Genomic DNA, 12296 nt, shown 5'->3' on the forward strand with positions numbered 1-12296 from the left:
ATATAGTACTGGAAGTTCTAGCCAGAGCAATCAGGCAAGAAAAAGAAATAAAGGGTATCCAAATTGGAAAGGAGGAAATCAAATTGTCTCTATTTGCAGATGACATGATTGTATATCTGGAAGACCCCATCACCTCAGCCCAAAATCTCCTGAAACTGATAAACAACTTCAGCAAAGTCTCAGGATACAAAATCAATGTGCAAAAATCACAAGCATTCCTATACACCAGTAATAGACTTCAAGAGAGCCAAATCAAGAACGAACTGCCATTCACAATTGCTACAAAGAGAATAAAGTACCTAGGAATACAACTAACAAGGAACGTAAAGGACCTCTTCAAGGAGAACTACAAGCCATTGCTCAACGAAATAAGAGAGGATACAAACAGATGGAGAAACATTCCATGTTCATGGTTAGGAAGAATCAACATCGTGAAAATGGCCATACTGCCCAAAGTAATTTACAGATTCAACGCTATTCCCATCAATCTACCAATGACCTTCTTCACAGAACTGGAAAAAAACACCTTAAACTTCATATGGAACCAAAAGAGAACCCGCATAGCCAAGTCAATTCTAAGCAAAAAGAACAAAGCAGGAGGCATCACACTACCGGACTTCAAGCTATACTACAAGGCTACAGTAATCAAAACAGCATGGTACTGGTACCAAAACAGAGATATAGACCAATGGAACAGAACAGAGGTCTCAGAGGAAATACAACACACCCACAACCATCTGATCTTCGACAAACCTGACAAAAACAAGCAATGGGGAAAGGACTCCCTGTTTAATAAATGGTGTTGGGAAAACTGGCTAGCCATGTGCAGAAAGCAGAAACAGGACCCCTTCCTGACACCTTACACCAAAATTAACTCCAGATGGATTAAAGACTTAAACATCAGACCTATTACCATAAAAACCTTAGAAGAAAATCTAGGCAAAACCATTCAGGACATAGGTGTAGGCAAGGACTTCATGACCAAAACGCCAAAAGCGATGGCAACAAAAGCCAAAATAGACAAATGGGACCTAATCAAACTCCACAGCTTCTGCATGGCAAAAGAAACAGTCAGTAGAGTGAATCGGCAACCAACAGAATGGCAAAAAATTTTTGCAGCCTACCCGTCTGACAAGGGGCTGATATCCAGAATTTACAAAGAACTAAAGCAGATCTACAAGAAAAAAACAAACAAGCCCATTCAAAAATGGGCAAAGGATATGAACAGATACTTTACAAAAGAAGACATACGGGAGGCGAACAAACATATGAAAAAATGCTCATCATCACTGGTCATCAGAGAAATGCAAATCAAAACCACATTGAGATACCATCTCACACCAGTTAGAATGGCGATCATTAAAAAATCAGGAAAAAACAGATGCTGGAGAGGATGTGGAGAAATAGGAACACTTTTACACTGTTGGTGGGAATGTAAATTAATTCAACCATTGTGGAAGACAGTGTGGCGATTCCTCAAGGACCTAAAAATAGAAATCCCATTTGACCCAGCAATCCCATTACTGGGTATATATCCAAAGGATTATAAATCATTCTACTACAAGGACACGTGCACACGAATGTTCATTGCAGCACTGTTTACAATAGCAAAGACCTGGAACCAACCCAAATGCCCAACGATGATAGACTGGATAGGGAAAATGTGGTACATATACACCATGGAATATTACGCAGCCATCAAAAACGATGAGTTCACGTCCTTTGTAGGGACATGGATGAACCTGGAAACCATCATTCTCAGCAGACTGACACAAGAGCAGAAAATCAAACACCGTATATTCTCACTCATAGGTGGGTGTTGAACAATGAGAACACATGGACACAGGGAGGGGAGCACTACACACTGGGGTCCGTTGGGGGGAAATGGGGGAGGGGCGGGGGGGTGGGGAGGTGGGAAGAGATAGCATGGGGAGAAATGACAGATACAGGTGAGGGGACGGAAGGCAGCAAACCGCACTGCCAAGTGTGTACCTATGCAACAATCTTGCATGTTCATCTCATGTACCCCAAAACCTAAAATGCAATTAAAACCCCCCCCAAAAAAAAGAAAGAATGTACTGTTCATGGTAAATGAACTTCAGTTCACTTTATGCTCATCAGCAAGACATAGCTTTTTAAAGAATGTTTCTAAATTTTATTTCCTCACTGGAATAAATCAATTAAAGGATAAATGGCAGTTTATCCAAAATGACTAGACTGGAGCTGAGTGTATGGGCATGAGGAGAGTGTAGTCCAGGTGAAACTGAAAAAGAAAACAGAAACCAACTGAAAGCACTTAGGATTCTAGACTGATGAACCTGCCTTCTAGTCCATAAGCAGCAGAAAGCCACTGAAGGCATTAGAGCAGATACATAGTGTTATCAGGTCTGCTTCTTAGAAAGTTAACTGTCAGAAAGGTGGAAAATGGGCTGGAGGTTGGAGGGGATGGACCCTAGACAGCAAGTTTTAGGAGAGATGTAAACAGGTGGAATTGTGAGGAAAAGTAGAGTTAAAAAGGAGACCGATGGAGCATTTCCGAAATAATACTGTGGAATTATCCTGCCTGTGGAAGAAGTAAAAGATTTTTGCTAAATATGTTTTGTGTTAGAATGCACTGTTCACAGTAAATGAACTTCAGCTCACTTTATGCTCATCAGCAAGACATAGCTTTTTAAAGAATGTTTCTAAATTTTATTTCCTCACTGGAATAAATCAATTAAACAGATAATTAGGCCCTCCATTTCTCTAAGGGTAGTTTAGAAGTAGACAAAGCAGGCTGGGTATGGTGGTCCACACCTGTAATCCCAGTACTTGGGAAGGCCAAGGCAGGAGGACCACTTGAGGCTAGTAGTTCAAGACTAGCCTGGAAAACATAGCAACATCCCATATTAAAAAAAAAAAAATTAAAAATTAGCCAGCCATGGTGGTGTATGCCTGTGGTCCCAGCTACTTGGGAGGCTAAGGCAGAAGGATTGCTTGAGTGTAGAAGGTTGAGGCTGCAGTGAGCTATGATCATACTATTGTACTCCAGCCCAAGCAACAGAGTAAGACCCTGTTTCAAAAAAAAAAAAAAAAAAAAAAAAAAAAAAAAGTGGCTGGGTGTGGTGGCTCATGCCTGTAATCCCAGCACTTTGGGAGGCTGAGACAGGTAGATCACCAGGTCAGGAGACTAAGACCATCCTGACCAACATGATGAAACCCCATCTCTACTAAAATACAAAAAGATTAGCTGGGTGTGGTGGCATGCATCTATAGTCCCAGCTACTCAGGAGGCGGAGGCAGGGGAATCACTTGAACCCGGGTAGCGGAGGATGCCGTGAGCCGAGATTGTGCCACTGCACTGCAGCCTGGGCAACAGAGCAAGACTCTATCTCAAAAAAAAAAAAAAAAAAAAAAAGGAAATAAACCAGTGAGAACTAAGTCCTTGCTTCTCATATCACAACTCTGGAGGCTGATGGACTAGTGAGGAATGGGAATGGCCATGGCCATGTCCCCCATACATAGGTTGGCGGGGTAGGGGTGGGAGGTAACTGCAAGAGAATTGAGTGCCAGTCTAAACATTTGCCTGCTTCTGTTTGGATGATACCCAAAGACCCATTTTACATGGAGCAGGGGAGAGACAGAACCTTGTGAGAGGCGGCTATCTAAGAGAAGGCCAAAGGGAGAAGAAAATAAAATACAAAGCAACAGAATGAAATGAAATACAAAACAAAATCAACAGAAATGCAAAACAAGAAAATTTTTTTAAAAAGAAAAAACTCAATTGGTTCTACTTTCCCCCAAGTGATATATTTGGGGATCCAAGCAGTTAGTGTGGCCTGAGAAGAGCTACCATCATTCTATCTGTCCCAGTCACACTTTCCTTGGGAGAACGTTCGGACCAATGGAGTATTCTGTTTCGGGACAACGGGTGAGAGGAGAGAAGGAATAGGTGGTTAGGGACTCTTTCTTCCTCATTTTTTGCTTTTTGAAACCCTGATATTAAATGTTGAGTTTTGCCCAAGTAGTGGGAGAGGATTTGGATAAACAATTTCCTGTATATTTAATTTCTCTAACTAGTTCACAAACTGGCCAATATAAATGGGGAGAGAAGAAGATAAGAATTGGTTCTTAAATACCCAGTAAGGTGGCTGGGCGCAGTGGCTCATGCCTGTAATCCCAGGACTTTGGGAGGCCAAGGCAGGCAGATCATGAGGTCAGGAGATCGAGACCATCCTGGCCAACATGGTAAAATCCCATCTATACTAAAATACAAAAAATTAGCCAGGTGTGGTGGCATGCGCCTGTGGTCCCAGCTACTCAGGAGCTGAGGCAGGGGAATCACTTGAACCTGGAAGGTGGAGGTTTCAGTGAGCCGAAATTAGGATACTGCACTCCTGGAGACAAAGCAAGACTCTGTTAGAAAACACACACACACACACACACACACACACACACACACACACACACACACACATCTAATGTGGGCTCTGCAGTGAGACTGCCTGGGTTCAAATTCTAACCTCTCATGCACTGGCCATATTACCTTGGAAAAGTTACTTAACTTCTCAGATCTTCATCTGTCCCATCAGTAAAAGATGGCTATAGTAGCCTTTACCTCATTAGAGATTTTTACAGAGTATGGATACTGTAAAGTGCGTGGCATATAAAAAGTCAGCAACACATTATTAAAATTGACCAAACACTGCAAGCATTTCATATCTACTCTCTCATTTAATTCTCACACCATTTCTGAGTAGCCCATTTTACTGAGGAGGAGACTGAACCTGGAGGTTAAGTTTCTTGGCCAAAGTCACTTCGACAGTAAATGAGAGAGCTGATATTCAAGCCTACATCTTTCTGGATCTTTTTTTGCCTCATATGGTCTCCTGAGAGGGCATCATCTTAGAATGATATTAGATCTACAAAGTAAGGAAACCAAGATGCAGACTCGGATTTCTCTGTTATGTGGAGGCAAAGGCCCTAGAAATAAGGTCTTCTTTCTCTCACCACCAGAGTGGATGGGCAACCATGAGGTCTGCTTGGGTTTATAGAGAGTTGCAGGCATCTTATCTCTGACTTTACTTTCTCAGTGCTGGAGCAAATGAGGAAAGCAGGTGGAGCTGATTCCTGAGGACTGTATTTCAGTATAACCCAAGGTGTCCCAGAGACAAAAGGGCAGTGGGGAAAAGAAAGGAGCTATGCCTCCCAGATCACAGTCAGCTACAGCTCCACAGCAGTGGAGCTATTATGCTAATCACTTGCCCAGACACTCTGCCCCAGAAACTCTTCCACACTCTTCCAGTTCTTTCCAAACAGTAACAAAACCTTCAAGAAGCTACGGTCACGTGCTTTCTCCTTGTCTTTATTTTCTTGCTTTGGATTTCTGTCTCATTTTCTTTCCTCCCCACGTGGCCTTCTACAACAGCTGCTCCTTACAATGTTCTCTCTCTTTCCTGGTTATGTATAAACCAGGAAATATATCATATATAAATGATCCCTTGATCATTTTCAATTCTGTATGGTTAAATGCTGCTGCATGTGGCTGTATGATTGTTTAAGTAAGCAAATTTTCTTCCCCAAAAGTTAGTTAGGAATTCCTTGAAAGCAAGCAATGCCTTTTTCTAAATAATAATAATAAAAAACCTCCAGCAGATAGCCTCCAACACTGGTTGATGTACATAATATAAATACAACAGATGCCTGTTGATTTAATAGTTGAGGAAAACAAGGTGTGAAGAAGGGCAGGGCTTTGTTAAAGTCTTCCAGCTAGTTAGTGGCTGGGGTTAAAATAATTCCTTTGCCTCCTAATCCAATGGTCTTTCCAATATTCTATGTTGCCAGCAACTTTATAGAAAGTAGAAGGTACCAACAACAATAAAAGTTCTGTATTATTATTCTAAAATGGAATTTACTATACTATTAGATCATCCTTTAGTTTTATAGATGGAAAAACCAACAACAAAGAGAACCTCAGAATTGTCTAGAGTGAATTATTAAATAACTAAAGATAGCATAATTTTTCTTAAACTAAATAAAACTTTCCCCTCATATTGGACAAGGCAAAAAAAAATTCATAACAAGTACTCCAACCTTTTGGTAGTGATCTAATTCCTGATTTGGCAGGAAAATACTGATTAAAGAAAAAATTACAACATATTTCATAAACATGATATATGTTAATGCTAGGGTTTAGATGTTTGTCTTCTGCAAACCTCATTTTGAAATTTGATCTCCAGTGGTGGAGGTGATGACTAATGGGAAGTGTTTCAGACATGATGGAAGATCCCTCATGAACAGACTAATGACCCACCTTGTGGGTGAGTGAGTTCTTACTCTATCAGTTATTTGAGAACTGATTGTTAAAAAGATGCTGGTACCTTCCCTCTCTCTTGCTTCTTCTCTGCCATGTGGTCTCTGCATTTGCCAGCTCCTCTTCAACTTTTGTCGTGAGTGGAAGCAGCCTGAAGCCCTCACCAGAGGCAGATGCCCAATCCTGAACTTTCCAGCCATCAGAATCATGAACCACATAAACCTTTTTTTCTTTATAAATTAACCAGCCTTGGGTAGTTCTTTATAGTAACACAAAACAGACTAGGACAGTCATATTATAAAAATTTGTTTATAATAAGTAAAATATAAAAATTTAACTCCCTCACTCTTAATTTAAGCAAATATAAACCAAAGGTCCTGTAAATTGTGAAATATATTTTTAATGATATTAATTTATATTTAGAGAATTGGTCATTCAGAAAGCTAGGGAAATTTTCTAGAACTTGATATTTGGCAGAAAAAATAGTATTAATTACCATTAGTATCATAGGTTCACATAGTTTATATAGTTCACAGATTAGAAACTCCAGAATCATTATATTAACAACTGTTTTCTTAGGTAGGTATATATATATAAAATATTTTACTTTTTATAAACCAATTATATATATATATATATATATATATATATATTTAAATTGGTTTATAATAGCTAAAATATAAAAATTTAACTACCCTACCTTTAATGCAAGCATATATAAACCAAATATAACATACTATATTTAAGTATATATATATATCACATATACCATATATGTAGTATGTTATCTGTTATAAACAATCATTCAGGTATATAAATGAAAAAAGATTTGCATTCAGGATATTAAATATTTACCTTTCCAAAAATTGGTGAAATTCTATCTGGTCCATTTCTGTTTCAGAATATTTAGTGACACAGATTTTCTCTTTCTTTTCAGTGTTAACACTTCTGAAACAAATGATCCAAGATTTGATTGATATGTCAGAATGCATTGTCAATTATCTCTTGACATACTTTAATATGTGAAAAATTATAAAGTTAATTTATCATGATTTACCCTAAAGTAATCTCTTTCTTTAAAAAATACAGTTTCAAAAACAATCACAATGAAATATTAAATTTCATATTAAATATTAAATAAAATAACATTATAACATAAATATTTATACTACAAGCAATTTTATAAGACAATGCATTTCACTATTTTGTTTCTCTTCTAATAATGTTTTCTAAAAATATAATGCTGAACACTATGAAATACAAATTTTTCAACTCTGAAGAAAATTCAGAGATTGCATTCATTTTACCTGTAATTTTTTATTCATATAGTATCTTATTATTAACCCAAAGTTTAAAAGTTTTAAACAAAAAATAATGATGATCATAGAAAGAGATGCTTAATTTGAATATATATCTGCTTAAAGTCTCAAGTTAGAAAACTGTTTTGTGCATTTTTTAGAATCTGTATATTTTATTAAATGAAATAAAGTTACCAAACACTGTAATCATTCCTTCATTACAAATGGTGATCAAATATAGCTAACCATTTATTCATTCAGTAGTCATTAATTTCAGGCCTATGCGGGACCTTAATCATGTGGTTGACAAAGTGACTCTCTAATACCTTAGTACTTGATTCATCAGAACACAACGAACTATGATCGTAACAAGCAGATTGCACATCTGCTATGAATGAAGCATCCCTGTTCTCTATCTCATGTATGGAACATAAGCAGATAATCATGAAATAGAAAGGTAGTTGCTGTACTGGTGGAAGACTGAGGGCTGGGATAGTGGAGTACATAGTAGCCACAACTAACCCGAGAGGACAGAGTGTCTCATTCAGGCTCAACATCTGGAAAGGAAGTCTAAACTCATTCTCAGAAGACCTTGGTGGTGGGTGGTTTAAGAGTGGGAATAGGGGGAGTGTCAATAGGAAATACAGCTAGAGAAATTTACTGGGATAGGTCATAAAAGGACTTATAAGCTGTATTAGGGAGTTAGAGTGAGTTCAGAGATCATAACTTACTAATAAGTAATACATATATTGAAATCATCTAAAATATAAAATTTACTTCAGAGCCTCATCTTGGACCATTCCTCTTAAAATTCCTTAAATATCACTTATAAAATTTCCCTTGTTTAACTTACATTACTGAGAGATGAAATTTTTCTGTGTCACAAGAACATTTATGAAAGTCCTAATTTATATGAACTCAACAGTCTTAAGACTAAATGACAACTCTTGTCATTCACTAGAGTAATAATCGACTAAGTAATGAACAAATGCTATTTGATTTTCCTTAGGCTTTGTAGATGAAAGAACCAATAACAACAACAAAATCTCCTCAAAACTATCTCTAGTAAATTATTAAATAGCTAAAGGACAGCAAGTTACTAGAGCAGGATTTGGTTATAGTATATCTGTATTTCATCAGTCTAGCATGACAGTGCTTATAAAGACACTAAACAGTCCAACACTCTTTCTTCTTAAAAGTTAGTTTCAGGTTCAGGCAAGTAATATATCCTTATATGTCGATGGAAGTTATTTCTTCTGAAAGATATGTAACTTGTATTTATTAAAGGCATACAAGGAACAGCAGGACTTCTGGCTGGCACAACTCTAGGATGCCATTCATACAGATAACAATGTGTAGCTGGGACCACTGGCATGCACCACCATGCCTGGCTAATTTTTAATTTTTTTTTTAAATATGGGATCTTGTTATGTTGCCCAGACTGGTCTTGAACTCCCAGCCTAAAGTGGTCCTCCTGCCTTGGCCTCTCCAAGTGCTGGGAATACAATGTGAATGGTGCTCTCCGAAGCTGGGCAACACAGCCACCTTGCAATGTAAGCCAAAACTTTCCATTTAAAACTTCTGAGAACCAGATTTACATCCAGCTCCACTGGTAGGGTGGAGGTGTGTGGGGGAATGCTATTGATGCTCTTATAGAATATTTTCTGAATCCGCAGAGAAAGATTAAACCATATGTAGCAGAGTTTTAGTGTTAAGTGTATGTCAGTGTATTTTAATTATTTGGGAGTAATTAATTCATGTGGCGAACAAAGTAATTCTAATACCTGAATACTTGATGAACTGGGATACTCTGTTCCATGAGCATAGCATATAGGCAGCACAGCATTTCACACACTCTCTGCTAGAACAGCTGTCTGCATTTGCCATTTCAATCTCTTAAAATCTGTTTGGATTACCTGACTGAACCACGAATTTTCAAACATTGATGTGATAAGAACATCTGTATTTAACTTTGAGGCACAATTAAAGATACAAAACAAGAAAAGAAATTAATGTAGAAAGGAACAGAAATTTTGTGTTAAGTTTGGGTGTTATTTTTGAAAAGTCATACACTACTTTAAGGACATTACCCTCACATTTTACATCTAGCAGAATGAGCTAATTATGAAATGTATGCGTCAAAGAATTCAATTTCAGGCTTGACTTTACTTTGAAGATTAATTTTTTACTTTATCATCTGTACAGGCAGTTCAGTGGTCAACCAATCTAAATGTTACTCATTGTTCAGCGATGTATGAAGTATATTTTAATCAATGTGAAGAAAGTAATATTAAACTATTATCAGCAGCCTCAAACATTCTAAACATCTCAAAAGAAAGGTCAAGAGGTAATATCACTGCTAATAATATGAAAAACAATGTGTTAACTCATTCTTTACATCAGAGCTCTTCAATGACCTATGATTCCTTGTGTCATAAAATGAAATGAAAATGTAGCAGGTGAATTTTCTCCAATGTTGGAGAAATATTGGCTGTTGGGAAAATTATATTCCAATCATAAGGTAAGCAGAAGTGTCGATAAATGATTTTCTGGGGTGACAAACTTTTAAAATGTTATTCCAAGGAAGACTATAAATTATATAAAGTTATGCTTTTGAGAACTATATCTGTTCATTAAATATTCTAAAGATTTAAACATAATTGTGTATAATTTAACTAAAATAAGGAGTTACAAAAGCATATTTAAGAAGGATGTTGAGTTCAAGTATTTGAAGACGTATTTTTAAAACTCAAACAAAAATGCCAATTCAAATATACATTGATCATAAAACTTTTAAAAATAGAACTTTTAAAAATCAGAGCCACTCATTTCTAATCCATTATCTTCTAAATCAGCAGAGTTCAAATTAAATTCCTGATGAAGAAAAGAAATGAATCTTAGTCTCTATTTTCATCTTCAAATATCAATATGGGAGCCCTTTTGCTAAACAAATACAGAATTCCCACAGAGAAACATCCGTAATGAAGAAGACAAAAATCTGTAGAAACTAGAAAGTGTATTTAATAAGTATGAACAAATTGTTCTTACTGCGTTTTCCGTCCAGGTGAGATGTCTGGACCAAGGATAGTAAGGGATCTGTTTTTATTCTTGTCTCCATTCCGCAAAACTCTGAGTCGCACAGGGGTGTATGGCTCTGTTGTCTTACAGATGGGTTTCTTCATAGGAGGACTGCTCGGAATTAGCAGTCCTTGTATTGGCCAATCAAACTCCTTCAGAAAGAAATAACAAAAAAGTAATAATAAATATAGGAGAAGAGTCATTTCTAGATTTTAAAAAATATTAAACACTCTGTTTATACCTTTAATCTGTGATTCATTCAACAAAAATGTATTGGAGTACCTCAGATGCTCCAGACAATTCTAATTAATGTTTTTTGAATAAAGAAGAAAGTTATTTTTAAAATCTCTGTAACAACTTGTGTTATGCTGCAAGATGAATGATTCATTCCTTCTGAGAGAAACATCATTCTAGAAAAATAGAACTGGATGAACTTGGAGAATTTTTGCTTACATGTTAAATATCTTTAATCTGTGTGAAGAAGGCATGTGACAAAAGCGGTTTTAAGATAGCCTGAAATAATACCACCTTAAACTAGATCTATTTGGCAAATGGAATGTATTTGGAGAATATTGCAAAAAAAAAAAAAGAATAAAATAATGAACATATACACATTTCAAATATTTCAGTTGTAGAATTCAGTTACTTTTTTATTGTTTGTATCTATTCATCCATAAAATCATTTCTTGATTCATATATTCTTCAAATATTTTTTAATGTTTACCATATATTTGAGGCATGATGTTATGCACTAAAAATAAAACAAAGAACCATACAAGATACTCTTCCTCGAATAATTTATAGCAGGTCTTCAGAAACTTACCTAAATATAGACTGGCAATTGCAATAGTCTGAGTACGATGGCAGGGTGCAGGTGTGATGGAACCATACAGGAGGAGAACCTAACTCAGAAATGTCGTAGAACTGAGTCCCGAAGTCTTAGAAGGAGTTAATGCAGTCAAGGATGGGTCAAAAGAAGGATAGAGTAGATGTATCAGACTTGAAGATTAATAGAATATGATGTTGGGGCAATAAAAGGAGGCAAGGGGGCTTCAATGTTCACAGCCTGAGTAACTGGGTGGATGGTACTGCTGTTCACAAGACAGACACTTAACGTGTGAAAGAAGAGTAAATGTGGGAAAGGATGATCAGTGATGATGTGGGGCAAGGTCTGAGTTTGTTCTTTCTTTTCTTTTCGACTTTCATAAACAATTGTCCTGACAGCATCTCCTATTAATCTGTAATGACCATTCTGTAAAATATCACTATTGCATATAAATGTAGATCTGCTTTTGCTTCTCTTCAGTTTGTCAGTTTGTCTTTCCCTTCACAGTAAGGTACTGCTTTGATTACAATATATTTTTATGTGGTTAGTCTTGGTAACTGCAAGGGCAAATATGCTCACCTTGTTTTTCTTTTTTGGGAATTGGCTCTTTTTGGCCCTTTGCTATTTCATATACATGTATTAGCTTGGTTAGTTTTTTAAAAAAAATCTATTTGGGATAGAAGTGCTCCATATTAGGTTAAGAAACTTGTACTTTGTTAATATTTTTTCTTAAATTTGTGTTAAATCATATAAAGCATTTTTTCTTTCATTTACTGAGATTTGCCTTGACTAAACTCTCATC

General features: G+C 36.6%; 1 protein-coding gene across 1 annotated transcript in view; it reads right to left on the minus strand.

The window, feature by feature from the left end:
* Window positions 1–12296, minus strand: part of DCDC1 (doublecortin domain containing 1) — a 490018-nt gene that overhangs the window by 72122 nt on the left and 405600 nt on the right. The window contains 2 exon segments of the mRNA XM_010332310.2: window positions 7148–7240; window positions 10639–10820. Of these exon segments, the coding sequence (XP_010330612.2) occupies window positions 7148–7240; window positions 10639–10820 (275 nt within the window).

This window comes from Saimiri boliviensis, chromosome 6 (assembly GCF_048565385.1).
Source record: "Saimiri boliviensis isolate mSaiBol1 chromosome 6, mSaiBol1.pri, whole genome shotgun sequence".
Classification (NCBI taxonomy): Eukaryota; Metazoa; Chordata; class Mammalia; order Primates; family Cebidae; genus Saimiri; species Saimiri boliviensis.